At 33.2% G+C, this 14,684-nt stretch overlaps 1 protein-coding gene across 14 annotated transcripts in view; it reads left to right on the plus strand.

Moving 5' to 3' along the window:
* The window catches only part of MGA (MAX dimerization protein MGA), a 224,311-nt gene that overhangs the window by 137,740 nt on the left and 71,887 nt on the right, over positions 1 to 14,684 (plus strand). For all 14 annotated transcript variants that reach the window (XM_031952126.1, XM_031952133.1, XM_031952129.1 and 11 more), the window contains 2 exons: positions 12,786 to 13,731; positions 14,489 to 14,567. In XM_031952126.1, coding sequence (XP_031807986.1) covers positions 12,786 to 13,731; positions 14,489 to 14,567 — 1,025 coding nt within the window. The remainder of the gene's footprint in view (positions 1 to 12,785; positions 13,732 to 14,488; positions 14,568 to 14,684) is intronic.

Raw genomic sequence — 14,684 nt, forward strand, 5'->3', positions numbered from 1 at the left:
TTTTGCTTTTTATATGAGCTAATTTTCAAATTAAATTTTCCCCTTCATTTAACCAAAATTCGCCTTACATTGGAAAAAGAAAAACAACAAAGATATATTGTTAAGCAAAACAATTTCCCTCATTGACTTGTCCAATAAATATCTCTTAGTGTATACTTTGAGTACATAATCTTTCTGTCAGGAAATAGATAGTATACTTCCTTATGGGTCATAATTTTCAAGTTTTTCTACAATGTTGTTGTTACTGTATAAGTTGTTCTTGTTCTGCTAATAACTTCATGCTTTTTCATTTCATGTGAGTCTTCCTAAGTGTCTCCAAAATTGTCCCTTTAATTAAAGGTGTTAACTTGCAGGCTGATATTAGCCCAAAAAACTCCTGAGTGCTGCCTCAAAGAATAGAATGTAACTGCAAAGTATTTAAAAAATAAATAAAAATACAGTACAATGTGAGTAATGTTAATTTGTTATTTTCTAAGTCAACATGAACCCACAGGGATATGTTTTTATTTGACTTTGACACCACTGAGCTTTATCATTTTCTATATTAGTCATTTCTTTATATATATATATATATTCTCTAAACCTTTCATCCCTACCATTCAATTGAGCTTCCCTTATACCAAAGAAAACTGTAAGGAAATCCAAGGAACACAGCAAATGTCTGATGTATGCAGTGTTCTGCACCTAGATTCCTTTCATCATCTTTGGGTCCAAGATTAGCATATAGTAGTTTTTTGTTTTGCTTCCTCTTAGTATTATTTTCATTTGTGTTGTCATCATTGTTTATGTGGATTTCTTTGTTCTGCTTACTTCATACTTCATACTTGCCGCTTTTTAGTCATATTTTTCAAAATTCCTTGTATTTATAATTTTACAACAGTTTATCAGCAACAGCATTACAAGATTTATATTCATGCCAAAATTTATTATCTCCTAAATTTTAGTGTAAGCAGGCAGTGTAGCTCTACCTTTTTTCTCTTTTGACTCTCTACTAGTAGGAAAAGTAGTATTTTACTATATCTAATATACATATTATAACTTTTCTTTGAAAGACACTAGTCATGGTCTCTTTGAATTGGAAGATATTTCAGGGGTCATCTAGTTCAACTCATACTGAGTAAAGTCAATCTACTTTACAGCTTCCTCTCTACCGGATCATTTAGCCTTTTTTTTTTGGGGGGGGGGGAGGAGTGTTGGGAGGGGCCTCAGGCAATTGGGGTTAAGTGACTTGCCCAGGGTTACACAGCTAGGAAATGTTAAGTGCCTGAGGTCATATTTGAACTCAAGCCCCCTCCTGACTTCAGGCCTGGTGCTCTATCCACTGTACCACCTAGCTGCCCCTTTAGCAATTATTTTTAAGTCCTCCAGTGATAAATGATAAATCTTTTTGGAAGTAGCCTACTTAAATAGATCAGATTATTAGAAATCTTCTACACAGTAGTAATTTAGTAGAAGGAGCATCTGATTTGAAGTCACAAGATCTAAATTTGACTGTGTAATGTCATCAAATCAGTCTCCCTGGGCTTTAGTTTTTTCTTTTTCAGGTCTCTTTTAGCACAAAAATTGTGATCTTTCACACAGACCTTACGCATTTCTGCGAGGTATGTACTATAAGGACTACCAATGTTTTTCAGATGTCAAAACAGAAATGCATTGAAGGTTAAAGGTTAATTAACAAATAATTACTTATAAATGTTTACTGTGTGCCAGGCACTGGATTAAGAACTGGGAACTTGAGCAACTTTATGATTATGAGTTTAAGAGGTAAAATTTGAACCACTTTTTTGATTTAAAAAAAAAAAATGGCCAATCCACTGTTCTTTGTGTCTTGTTGCTTTGAGACTCAATCCAACAAGTACGAGATTATATTCATTGCTAGAGATATAAAGACAAAAAACATTTACTGCTCACCTCAAAGACCTTCCATTTACTGGAACACAATCTATACGTTTGTGTTTTGTGGTTTTGTTTGTTTGTTTGTTTGTTTGTTGGAGACGGCATCTGAATTGTGCTTTGAAGGAAACTATTTTAAGGGGTTGAGGTGAGGCAGGATAGTATTCTAGTTTAGCTAATGAGAAACAATAATTAGATTTAGATGGGTTCATGAAATTCCTAGCTTCCCCAAAAAGTCAGTGCAAATCTCATCTCTTATATGAAGTGTTCCTTCCCCCCCCCCCCCCCCCCCCCATCTCCGTTCAGTTACTGTTTTCCTTCCTAAAAATGCTTATACATGTATCCTCCTTGTGGAATGTAAACTTCTTGAGGGCAAGGACTGTTTTGTTTTTTTTTTTTGTATCTGTTTATAGCAAAGTGGTTTTTGTATATAGCTTGATAAATTGAATTCGTTTAGCATTGAAAGAGGCAGTGTGGTTCACTCTGGTATTGGAAACCCTATTGTTTGGGATTGAGAAAAGTATGGCTGTCTTTTTCTAGGAGTTTGATTGTTGAAAGAAAAAAAGAAATAGAAGAATTAAGAATGTGAGAGACCTGAATATTATTATAGGCAGCAGAGAAGGAACTTAATCAGGTAGGGAGAGATTGAAGATGAAAGGAAATGGTCAAAAAAGCAAATGTCCAGTGGCTTTATAATTTAGGAAACAAATAGAAATGCAGGTTTTGTATATCTTGTTTAGATACTAGAGTGAAGAAGAAAATTTGGAGTGATGAAGAAAGAGAAGTTTTTGAGATGGGAAGAAGAGAATCCACTGCTGTGGTTGGCATGGATTTTTTTTTTTTCTTTTGTATAGGAGGGGAGACCCTGTGGTAAAATGGCTTCAGAGTGTGTAGGGGTCCTAAAGAAAGAAAACTTAATAGGTGTTTGAGGAGTGTAATTGTCAAGAATAAAAGGATTACTATTATATGCTTTGTAGTGAGCCCAGTTGATATGATTGTGGGTTTTTTTTTTTTTTTCAATTAGTGTTTAGCATCAAGGATTGGAGGGGGAAAAGGCAGGGAAAGCCCCTCTACAGTAATCAACACACAAATACAATGTAAGCTAGCACCATGTCTATTACTAAACACTCAAATTATTTTTCATTTATTGAAAGTTTATACTGGGCTGATTTCAGAAAAGCCTGGAAATAGTTACATGAACTGATGCTAAGTGAAGTGAGCAGCATCAAGAGAACATTGTACACGGAAACAACAAGATTATGTGATGATCAACTGTATGGTGGACTTGATGCTTCAACGGTGAGATGGTCTAAGACAGTTCCAATAGACTTGTGATGGAAAATGTCATCCACATCCAGAGAGAGAGCCATGTGGAGACTATGTGGATCAAAACATAATATTTGCCCCTTTTTGTTTTTGGTTGTTTGCTTATTTTCTTTCCCGTGGTTTTTTTTTTTTCCCCCCTCTCTTCTGATCTGATTTTTCTTGTGCAACATGACAAATATGGAAAGATGTTTAGAAGAATTATACACATATAATCTATGTGTGATTCCTTGTTGTCTTTGAGATATGGGGGAGGGAGGAAGAGATGGAGAAAAATTTAGAATACAAAGGTTTTGCAAAGGTTAATGTTAAACAATTTTGCATATGATTGGAAAAATAAAATGCTATTTAAAAAAAGAAAGTACATGCTGAAGATTACTTATTTAGTAAATTTAAGTCTTTATTGGATATGTTGAATACCATAGAAAGGTTTTGTTCTTTTGAAAATTTATTTAGGTTTAAATATATAAGCGAAGAGCATTACAAAAGCATTTAAGAAGAAGGAATATAAGAAGTAAAATCTAAAACATTGTAAATCATTGGCCTATGTTTATAATTTTTTTATTATTTAGATAGTAATACTACTCTAAAAGAATTTTTGACTTTATCATAGTATTTCTATTGTCTTTTTCTTCTGGATCTTTTCGAACCATCTTAATTATATAATATGAATTTACATATAATTAAGATGGTTCGAAAAGATCCAGAAGAATTGTGGCTTTTAACTATGTGGTTGTAGTCAGTATGCATGTTTATAATGTTATGTATGTTAATTTGTCTTATGTTCATATGCCATAAACAAATAATGTGTTTGGACTTTTCCAAATTGATGATGAACCTTATTTGTTAACAGCTTTTTGTTCTTAAAATAAGTTTTTTTTTTTTAAATCCCTTTTCTATGTTGTCTTTTACATATGATCCCAGCAATGGAACTATTGTGTCACAGGAGGGGCACAATTTCTGCAACTTAATTGTATAATTTCACATTGCTTTACAATTGGTTCAACTTTACCAGCAATATAAAGAATTTTGCTCTTTTACAAAACAGTACAAGTTTTTGTCATCTTACAATAACTTTTCCAGTTTGATGGGTTAGGTAGGCACTGAGTTGTTTGCATTTCTCTAATTATTGGAGATTTTGAACAATTTTTTCCCATGTGGTTGCTAATTGGTTTCACCTTTTGAAAACTACTTCTTCATATATTTACCACTTGTATGTTAGGTAATTCACATTGTTAGAAATTTGTCAATCTTTTCTACATTGTGGATGATCTAGAAATGTTTGGTGCAATGTTTTTCCAGTTTTGTTTCCTTCCTTATTCTGGATACATTGACTTATCTTGTAGAAAATATCTTTATGAAATCAGTTAAATTTTTTTGCTCCTAAAATTTCCTTTAATTTACATTTTAAGATTTTATATCTTTCTCGAAGCTATTAACATCCACTTGCCCCATTGTTGAATTTCTTCACATGAACCTATACAGAATAATTTATTCTGCCAAGTTTTCTTTTGAGAACTTGGACTATTTTAATTTTTGTCTTTATATCTATAGTAGTTTGCACTTAGGTGCTCAGTAAATGATTTTTAAATTTAATCTTCCTAATACACAGTGACACAATACTATATTCAAATATTTTTTTATTTTATTTTATGTTTTTGCATTTATTTTAGGTTATGCAAGCACATTAATTTTTTTTTTCATATTTCCATATGAATCATGTTGGGAAGGGAAAAATCAGAATAAAAGGGAGAAACCATGAGGGGGGGAAAATAGAAGAAAAGAAAAAGGTGAAAGTACTGGGTTTGATTTGTATTTATACTCCATGGTTCTCTCTCTGGATGTGGATAGCATTTTTCTTCCAAAGTTTATTGGAATTGCCTTGGGTCACTGAATTGCTGAGCAGAGCCAAGTATATTATAATTGATCATCACATAATCTTGTTGCTATAGATGATGTTTTTCTGGTTCTGCTTGCTTCACTTAGCATCAGTTTATGTAAATCTTTCCAGGCTTTTCTAAAATCGATCTGTTCCATCATTTTTGTAGCACAATAATATTCCATTATTTTCATATACCATAATTTATTCAGCCATTCTTCAATTGATGGTCATCTATTCATTTTTCAATTCTTTCCCTCCACAAAGAAGAACTGCTACCAACATTTTTGCATATATGGGTCCTTTATCTTTAGTGAGACTGCTGTATCAAAGGATAATGCACAATTTTATAATCCTTTGGGCACAGTTCCATATTGCTTTCTGGAATGGCTGAATCACTTTACAACTTGACCAACAGTGCATTAGTGTTCCAGTTTTCCCACATCCTCTCTAACATTTCTCATATTTTTTCCTTTCGTTTTAGCCACTCTGAAAGATATGAGGTGTTACCTCATAGTTATTTTCTAATTTCTCTAATTAATAGTGATTTATAACATTTTTCATTTGACTATATAGATGGCTTTAATTTCTTCATCTGAAAATTGTCTATTAATATCTTTTGACCATTTATCAATTGGGGGAATTTCGAATAGCTGTATTTTAATTATGAATCCCATTTCTTCAAGTGTCAGTGATAAATATAAGATTGATTTTTTTTTTGTCCCTTTGAATCAGGATTTCTAGTTCATTTAATTTCTTACCTGTATTTTTTGTATTTGTTTATAAGAGACTGAGTTTTATGGCAAGTTTCTTTCTTGGATTTTGTTTCCTGTAGATTTCTGGATCTTTAATTAGTGCTTTTCCCCTTCATTTTTTAAAATTGCTTTATCTGCTGTCTTTCAGAGGCCCATCTAGCCCAATCTCCTCATTTTACAAATGAGGAAACTTAACAACTAGAAAAGTTGAGTAACTTGTCCAAAGGGATACAAACCAAGGTTCTTTGACTCTGACATTTCCTATTCATTCCTACTTGTACATGCAGGCCTGGCATGCATGCATGCATATGTATGTATGTGTATAGAATCATATACACATCTAAATCTGTCTAGTCCTCTTGATCAGATTTCCAAAACACCACAAATATATAGAACCTTTATGATTATATAATCCATTTCTAGCCAAAAGACCCATCTTGGCTTATATTTTAAACTAATTTTGAAGATTGACTAGCTATATGTGATTATTTAGGTTTATGACTTATATGCTGTTGATCATTTGCTATAAATAAAATTGAGTTTCATGGTCAAATCAAGATAGTAAGAAAATATCCTTTTTGGTAAGAATTCTCAAAAAAGAAAATGATCAGATTTCTGGAGCATAGTCTTACTGTTCTTTCATTAAGAGTGTATTTTCTATGCAAGCATAATATCTTTTTTTTTTTTTTTATTAAATAACTTTTTATTGAGAGAACCCATGCCAGGGTAATTTTTTACAACATTATCCCTTGCACTCACTTCTGTTCTGATTTTTCCCCTCCCTCCCTCCACCCTCTCCCCAAGATGGCAAGCAGTCCTATACATGTTAAATAGATTACAGTAGATCTTGGATACAATATATGTGTGCAGAACCGAACAGTTCTCTTGTTGCTCAGGGAGAATTGGATTTAGAACGTATAAATAACCTGGGAAGAAGAACAAAAATGCAAGCAGTTTATATTCATTTCCTAGTGTTCTTTCTTTGGGTGTAGCTGCTTCTGTCCATCCTTGATCAATTGAAACTAAGTTAGATCTTGTCTTTGTTGACGAAATCCACTTCCATCAGAATACATCCTCATACAGTATCGTTGTTGAGGTATATAATGATTTCCTGGTTCTGCTCATTTCGCTCAGTATCAGTTCATGTAGGTCTCGCCAATCCTCTCTGTATTCGTCCTGCTGGTCATTTCTTACAGAACAATAATATTCCATAACATTCATATACCACAATTTACTCAACCATTCTCCAATTGATGGGCATCCATTTATTTTCCAGCTTCTGGCCACTACAAACAGGGTTGCCACAAACATTTCGGCACACACAGGTCCCTTTCCATTTTTTAGTATCTCTTTGGGGTATAAGCCCAGTAGAGACACTGCTGGATCAAAGGGTATGCACAGTTAAGCATAATATTTTATATGTCTCACTAGAATGTAAGAATTTAGGTCTTGGTGGAAATTGAACAAAGCAGAAATAACCCTCTTCTCCCCCCACTCCCTTCTTATATATGTATAAAGTAGTATACAGAAATTAAATCAGGACATTTAGAGAAGATGAAGGCATAGCCATGAATATGAACTCGCAATTTTAAGAAATAAAATACCCCTAAAATATCTTAACAAAATTGAAATCATTAGGAAAGATAGATCACAGTATTTTGAGCCAAAATAGATATCTATGTAGAGTTTATCTAATATTAGATAAGCAAACTGAAGTCCAGAAGAAAGTCATAGAATAATAGATCTAGAGCAGGAAGAGATCTTAGTCTCTATTTTGTGGCTTGTTTAAAGGTCACACAGGTAGCAAATAATGGATTCAGGATTTGAATCTAGATCCTCTGACAGTTTTTTTTCCATTAGGAAATAAGCAAATTGTCATGGGCTTGAAGCAAGAACAGGAATGGTGAAGACACATTCGTTTTTGAAAAACGTTAGGCAAGAATTGTGTTCATTTTTTGGCAGCCTTTTACCTTTCATGCTAGTGAATTTGAACAATCCTGTATGTATGTATGTGTGTGTGTGTGTATATATATATATATATATATATATTCTTCCATTTTTTCCTCTTTATCCTGGCTACTATAACTGTAAATGTCATCCAGGTTTGCACTTTTTTGTTTCAGTGAAAGACAGGATTTATGAACTTATATAGCCTTTGAGATTATATAATGCAAGACTAGATTTAAGATTTAATTTAGGGTTCTGTTTTAATGTGTGCTAGTTTCACTTTGGCAATAAATTGAAGAGGAATTATTTATGTCCTTTAAGCAAAGATGCATTTATTTTTTTTTGGTTGGGAATTTTAATTGTTGCCCTTTGATTTGCATAATAGTCTCCGTTCTTGTTTCTCCTCCTCTGCTCTCTTCTCCCTCTCCCTCTCCTCACAGCTTCTTTATTTTCTATCATTAATGAAATCTTGAATTATTAGTTTGTAAGAGGCAGCTCGGTGGTGCAGTAGATAGAGCACCAGCCCTGAAGTCAGAAGGACCCGAGTTCAAATTTGACCTCAGACACTTAACAGGTCCTAGCTGTGTGACCCTGGGCAAGTCACTTAACCCCAATTGCTTTAGCAAAAAAAAAAAAAAGATTGGTTTTTTTTTTTTTTTAAACAGCTTTTTTATTTTCAAAAGATATGCATGGATAATTTTTCAACATTAACCCTTGTAAAACCTTGTGTTCAAATTCCCCCCTTCTCCCTACTCTTTCTTTTAGATAGCAAGCAATCGATATATGATAAACATGACATATATATATAAAATCAGATATGTGCACATTTGTACAATTATCCTGCTGCACAGGAAAAATCAAATTAAAAAGAAAAAAGAAATGAGAAAGAAAATAAAATGCAAGCAAATAACAACAAAAAGGGTGAAAAAGCTATGTTGTGATCTATACTCAGTTCCCACAATCCTCTCTCTGGGTGTAGATGGCTTTCTTCATCACAAGATAATTGGAACTGGTTACAGCCTTATTTTCAAAATATACTCCTCTCCACATTGCAACATAGTGGGAAAAATAAGTAAAAACCAACTTTCCTATTGAGTCTGACTGTTTCTGTAGCAAATAGGACCTCACTTTATCAAAAAATGGGAAATGTTTCATTAATTGTTCCTTGGGACAAGATTGGTTTTTGCAGTTAATTAAAATTCAGTTTCCTTTTACCATTATTTTCTTTAATGTTACTGTAGTTTTTGTGTACATAGTTCTAGTTTTGCTTTCAAGTCCCCTAAACTACACGTGTGTAGTAGAGCTACCCTTGTTTTTAATTAGTCACTTGTTTTTTTGTGAATAATCAGAAACTTTGAATAATAGAACTTCATTATGTTAGTAATAGTAGTAAATTTAAAGAGGAAAAAATGTTTAATTTTGTTTCAAATTTGATGAATTGATGCCAACTTATTGCTTTTAAGTTGGGGGTACTAATTAACTATTGAGGTTTTGAGACATTCTTTTCCTCCACCACTTTCATCTCTTAGAGATAATTTAGGAAACTAATCTCAAGTGGACACCCTTGATGGCTATCACAACTCTGATTCTTGGGTTGCCCTCATTACTTGACATACCTATTGACGGAATTTCAGGCATGAAAATCATATTAAGTTGCAGGTCTTTTTTTCTTTTCTTTCTCTCATTCTTTCTCTGTGTGTGTCTCTGTCTCTCTTTTTCAAATCTGGGAATGAAGGCTTTACAACTGCTTCTAAAGAATATAAACTTTCAAAACTTCAGTGGAGTGAGTTTAAATACTTTAACATTTTTTTTACCTTTTCTTATGTATTTATGTATATACCTGTTTAACTGAATCTAGACCAATCTGTAAGGTAAGATCCCTTGCAAGGAATAATAAAAGTATACACACCGTGGGGGGACGGACCCAAACCAGTTTATCCCACTTGATTTCTTTCCTCAATAGACAACTTGGTTTCATGGTCGGTCTTGAGCAAGTACAGCTACTCCTTTTGCTCAAATTGTCATTAATGATTTAATCATCATTAAGGTTAGAAGTAGATGTGATTTTCGCCATTATCCATATGATTATCTCTTTTAATCAGTACTAGAATGATGAATATATGCTGTATTTGGTGTTAATCTAGGTTAGCATCTCAGTTCTGCCTGTTATTTATTACTTTTGTGACTTTGAGCAGATAATTTAACTATTCTGTTTCAATTTTCTCTTTTGTAAAATGTAGGAATTGGACTATATGAACACTATGGGGCTTTTTACTTATAAATCTGTGATTCAGTAGTATATTTTTCAAGTATCTTAAGTATAAGTGAAATAACTAACATGATTGATGTTGAATGATTTATGAAGATCTAAAAAAAGGGGGTCTTAATCAAGGATCCATGAACTTAAAATTATTTTTTTAAATAGATACAATTAATTTCTTTTGTAATTCTTAGCATTTTATCTTACATATTTAAAAACATTTTATTCTGAGAAGGGATTCATGGGCTTCTTACTAGACTGCTAAATAGGAACATGACCCAATATATGGTCCAGAATATTGAGCCAAATTGAGACTTGTGTTTTGTCTCTTTCCTTACCTCCTCCTCTACACCCCCATAAAAACTAGGATCAACAGGCAGAATTTCTGAAGAATTATATTTAGATTCGGTATTGGGGGAAAAAAGGAGTACATTAGAAGAAAGCAAGTTTTGTCATTTTGACGTCTTAAGGCAAAGGCCCAATGGTCAAATGCCAGATATATTATAGAGGATAATCTTTATATTATAGAGGATAATCTTTCGTCCTTCAAGTGATGTACTAAGTAACCTTAAAAAGTCCTTTCCTCCTCTGGCATTCTGTGAGTCTCTGAAATGAAAACCTCTTAACCTGATTCAGAGAGTTGGTGGTGTCATCCATTTTCTTATTCTTGATCTCTCTAATCATTAGAATTATAAATATAGTTTTGTTTAAACTTGTAATCTGTTGGTGTGTAAAACAGGGTTTTGGATCCAGTTATCAACAGTTTGCTTTTGTATTCTGTATTTGAAAAAATACTTTTATTTTTAAAAAGGGTGAGGAGGCACAAGTTGGTAAGAAAATGGGATTTATATACTTCAAAAAGAGACATTACAAAGAAAGCCCTTTTTAAACTTTTCAGAAAAACAGATTGTAGCAGACTTTTTGGAAATCATAAAAAAAGCAAAACAAAACAATTTCTCCCCTTTATTTGGATCAGGAGAAAATTGTAGAAACTGTTAGATCTTAATAAAAACTAAAAATTCTTTTTTTTACCCTTTCCCAGTTTGAACAGAGAAGTCCACTTTCAACTGGCCTTATTTGGTTTTTTGTCACTGAAATGAATTTTTGAGGAAGATGCAGCTAAAAAATAAATAACTTAGTGGTAGGATTCTGATTTTGAAATGTGTTATCCTGAGACCAGCTTGGTGACTTAGGCAGTTGCTTAGATGTGACTGATTTGAAAAATCTAATTTCAGCTGTGCTATTTCAGTGTGAAACTCCAGATCTTTTATATAACTATACGACAAAATTGAAGGAAATCAACAATTCTCTGTCATTATAATGATCCACAAATCTTGAAGAAAATTGGAATTGGATTTGAATTCAGAATCTCTGGACTAGATTCTACACTTTTAATTTTTAACTTTGGGCAAAAGTTTTCCTTGCCTTTTTAAGCTTTAGTTTCTCCCTGTAAAATGGATGTGTTGCTTGTGCTATTATATGGTACTTCTTTTGTAAGAAAATGCTTGGTGGGGCAGCTAGATGGCGCAGTGGCTAGAATACCAGCCCTGAAGTCAGAAGGACCCGAGTTCAAATTTGATCTCAGACATTTAACACTTCCTAGCTGTGTGACTCTGGGCAAGTCACTTAACCCCAAGTGCCTCAGTGGACCCCAAACCCCCCTCCCCCAAATATGATAGCTAACATTTATATGATATTTTAAGGTTTGTAAGACATTTTATACATATTTTCTCGTTTGATATATTCAAAATAACCTTTGAGATCAAGGCTGTTATCACACCTATTTTGTAATTTAGGAATTTAGGAAAGTGAGATAAATGGGCTTTCACTTTGCTTGTGATCAAAAGCTTATTAAACTCTTGAGGCCAAATTTGAATCCAGGTCTTCCTAAACTCTAGTCTAGCACTCAGTTGTGCTAATTTCCCATAACAATATTCTCAAATTTATTTGATGCTTTTAATCTACTCATTTTGATTTATAAGGAGAAATGGGTTCACTTAAGCCAAGATCAGCTAGAGACAACATTTATGCAACATTATGCATTTATTTTATTTTTCACTATTTTTAATGATAACTACCCCCCCCCTTTTTTTTTTTTTTAATAATTCTTCCTCTTAGGCAGCTGGGGTTAAACGACTTTTCCAGGTCTTTCCACTTTTGAAATACATACAAAGATAATTTTTAGCATTCACCCTTGTAAAACCTTTTGTTCCAAATTTTTCTTCCTCCTCTTCTCCCCTCCCTTAGACAATAAACAATCCAGTGTCTGTTAAGCATTTTGCAATTCTTCTATACATATTTCCATTGTTATCATTATGCATTTATTTTAAATGCATAACATTAACTGGAATATTCAAAGGCCCTTCCTCATATTTGCCATTTTTCTTAAATGTGTTGAAAGGTTGATTTTAGTTGCTGAAAAGCAGATTTAAAGATAGACTTTCTAATATTGAGACAAAGGCTTCAGTAAGAAAATAGAGGAGGTGTCAACAATCTTTTTCCAAATTGGGGGAACAAGAAGGTTGATTTATTTAAAAAACGTTCTTTACTGGATATGTTGTTGATAGAAATATATTGTAGGATATGATTGTTGAATAAGTACTCAGAAAATCTCAAGAATGGATATGAAAAGGTACTTTTATATCTATCAGTATCCTGAGTTTTTTTCCTTTTGTATATATTGATTGCTTATGTACAATTAACAGATATGTTTTCCTTTTCTCTCTAGTCCTATTGCCAGTAGTTTTGAAGACAACTCTCATGTAGCGTCACCATTAGACCCAAATGAAAACTTTAATGTGGTCATTAAAGAAGAACCCTTAGATGAATATGATTATGAACTTGGTGTGTGCCCAGAGGGAGTTACAGTAAAGCAAGAAGACACCGATGAAGAAACTGATGTGTATTCAAATAGTGATGAAGAGCCCATACTGGAGAAACAACTAAGGCGGCAAGGAGAAATAGATGACCCAGATGTTGATCATTCTGCCAAACGGCCACTCAGTAGCCCATCAGGTGTTGCTAAAGCTAAAATGTTAAAACTGGATAGTGGTAAGATGCCAGTGGTCTATTTAGAACCTTGTGCTGTAACTAAAAGCACAGTAAAGATCTCTGAACTACCTGAAAATCTGTTTTCTCAAAGTCGGAAAGAAAAGTCTCCTGTATTGACTGAATTAGACTATATGCCTGCATATGTGGAGAATTCCAGGAAATCCAGCTTCTGCTTACCCAAGGAAATAGAAAAAGAACTTAGGAAACAGCCACCAGAGCTCAGAGTACCACAGAAATACTCCTCTCTTAAAGATCCTGATTGGAAATATCCTGATTTGGGTGATAATAGCATTTCAAAAACACTTATTACTAATCCTAAAAGCTTAGATGGAGATTTTTTTTCAGAAAAAGATGACTTGGGCAGAAAAAGAACAACTGTGTTAAAAATTACAGGGACTCCAAAAGCTTCCACTGCAACTCAGAATGTCACTCCAAGTGTTCCAGGAAAGAGAGGAAGACCCAGAAAATTTAAACTCTCCAAGGCAGGGAGACCACCTAAAAGTACAGGAAAATCTGTAACAGCCAACAAAACTACCCCTATGGTACCTGGGAATGCCTTTCCAGATGTGAAGCCCGATCTTGAGGATGTAGATGGTGTCCTTTTTGTTTCCTTTGCATCAAAGGTAAGTTATTTTTAGCATTTTTTTTTTAAGATCATATGGGAAGAATTACAATAATCTGCTTTAATTCTGTATTGGTAATATATATAGAAATCATAGTTCCTATCACTGAAACCACTACAGTTCTAATGAAATATATATTTTTAAAACACTAGCCCCCCCAATAGGGTTAGTGTTTTAAAATGCTGCTTGGAAATTTCATTATAAAAACTTCAATGGTAATCTTATTTAAATCAATGTGTGTGATTTTTGCTTTAATTGAAAGTAAAATTTAGTCTATTTATTGGCATTAAATCTGTGGAGACTTACATAAACTATAATTCTTTGTTTTCAAAGTTAATGAAGTCATGCACCTTTTGAGAACCAAAAGTTTTTCTCTATAATCAGAGTTATTACTAACTATAGAATTGATTTTTATAGAGTTGATTTTGCAGTTGTCTGACCAGTGATTTTCTTCTCTGGCTCCTCCTCTTGGATACCTTCATGATATTTCTATCTGATCATAGGTTCTGTTCTTTTGCTGATCACTGTGATATTGAATTCCACCATTTCTTCTTGTTCCTACTCCATCATGAGATTGAAATAACTACTGTCATATGGATTCCAACTTTATTGTCCCCAAGAAATTGAAACATCTTTTAAAATATGTATTCATAATAGTGTTATGCATAGTCATTGGTCAGTTAACTTTGAATTTGATATGATGTATAACTTAGTTCAATTTTAAAATCTTAATATTGAATTGAAATCTTGTTATTAGGAAGCTCTGGACATTCACACAGTTGATAGAGCAGTTGAAGAACCCACCAGTCTTCAGGATTCTTCCACAAGTGATCCAGGTATTCTGTGTAGCATAAAAGCCAATAAAATTAGTATTAATTAACTCGGGAAGTAGATAGTTTATAATAACAAACCCCTATTAAACACCTACTATGTGCCAGACCTTGTGCTAAGCA

This window comes from Sarcophilus harrisii, chromosome 2 (assembly GCF_902635505.1).
Source record: "Sarcophilus harrisii chromosome 2, mSarHar1.11, whole genome shotgun sequence".
Classification (NCBI taxonomy): Eukaryota; Metazoa; Chordata; class Mammalia; order Dasyuromorphia; family Dasyuridae; genus Sarcophilus; species Sarcophilus harrisii.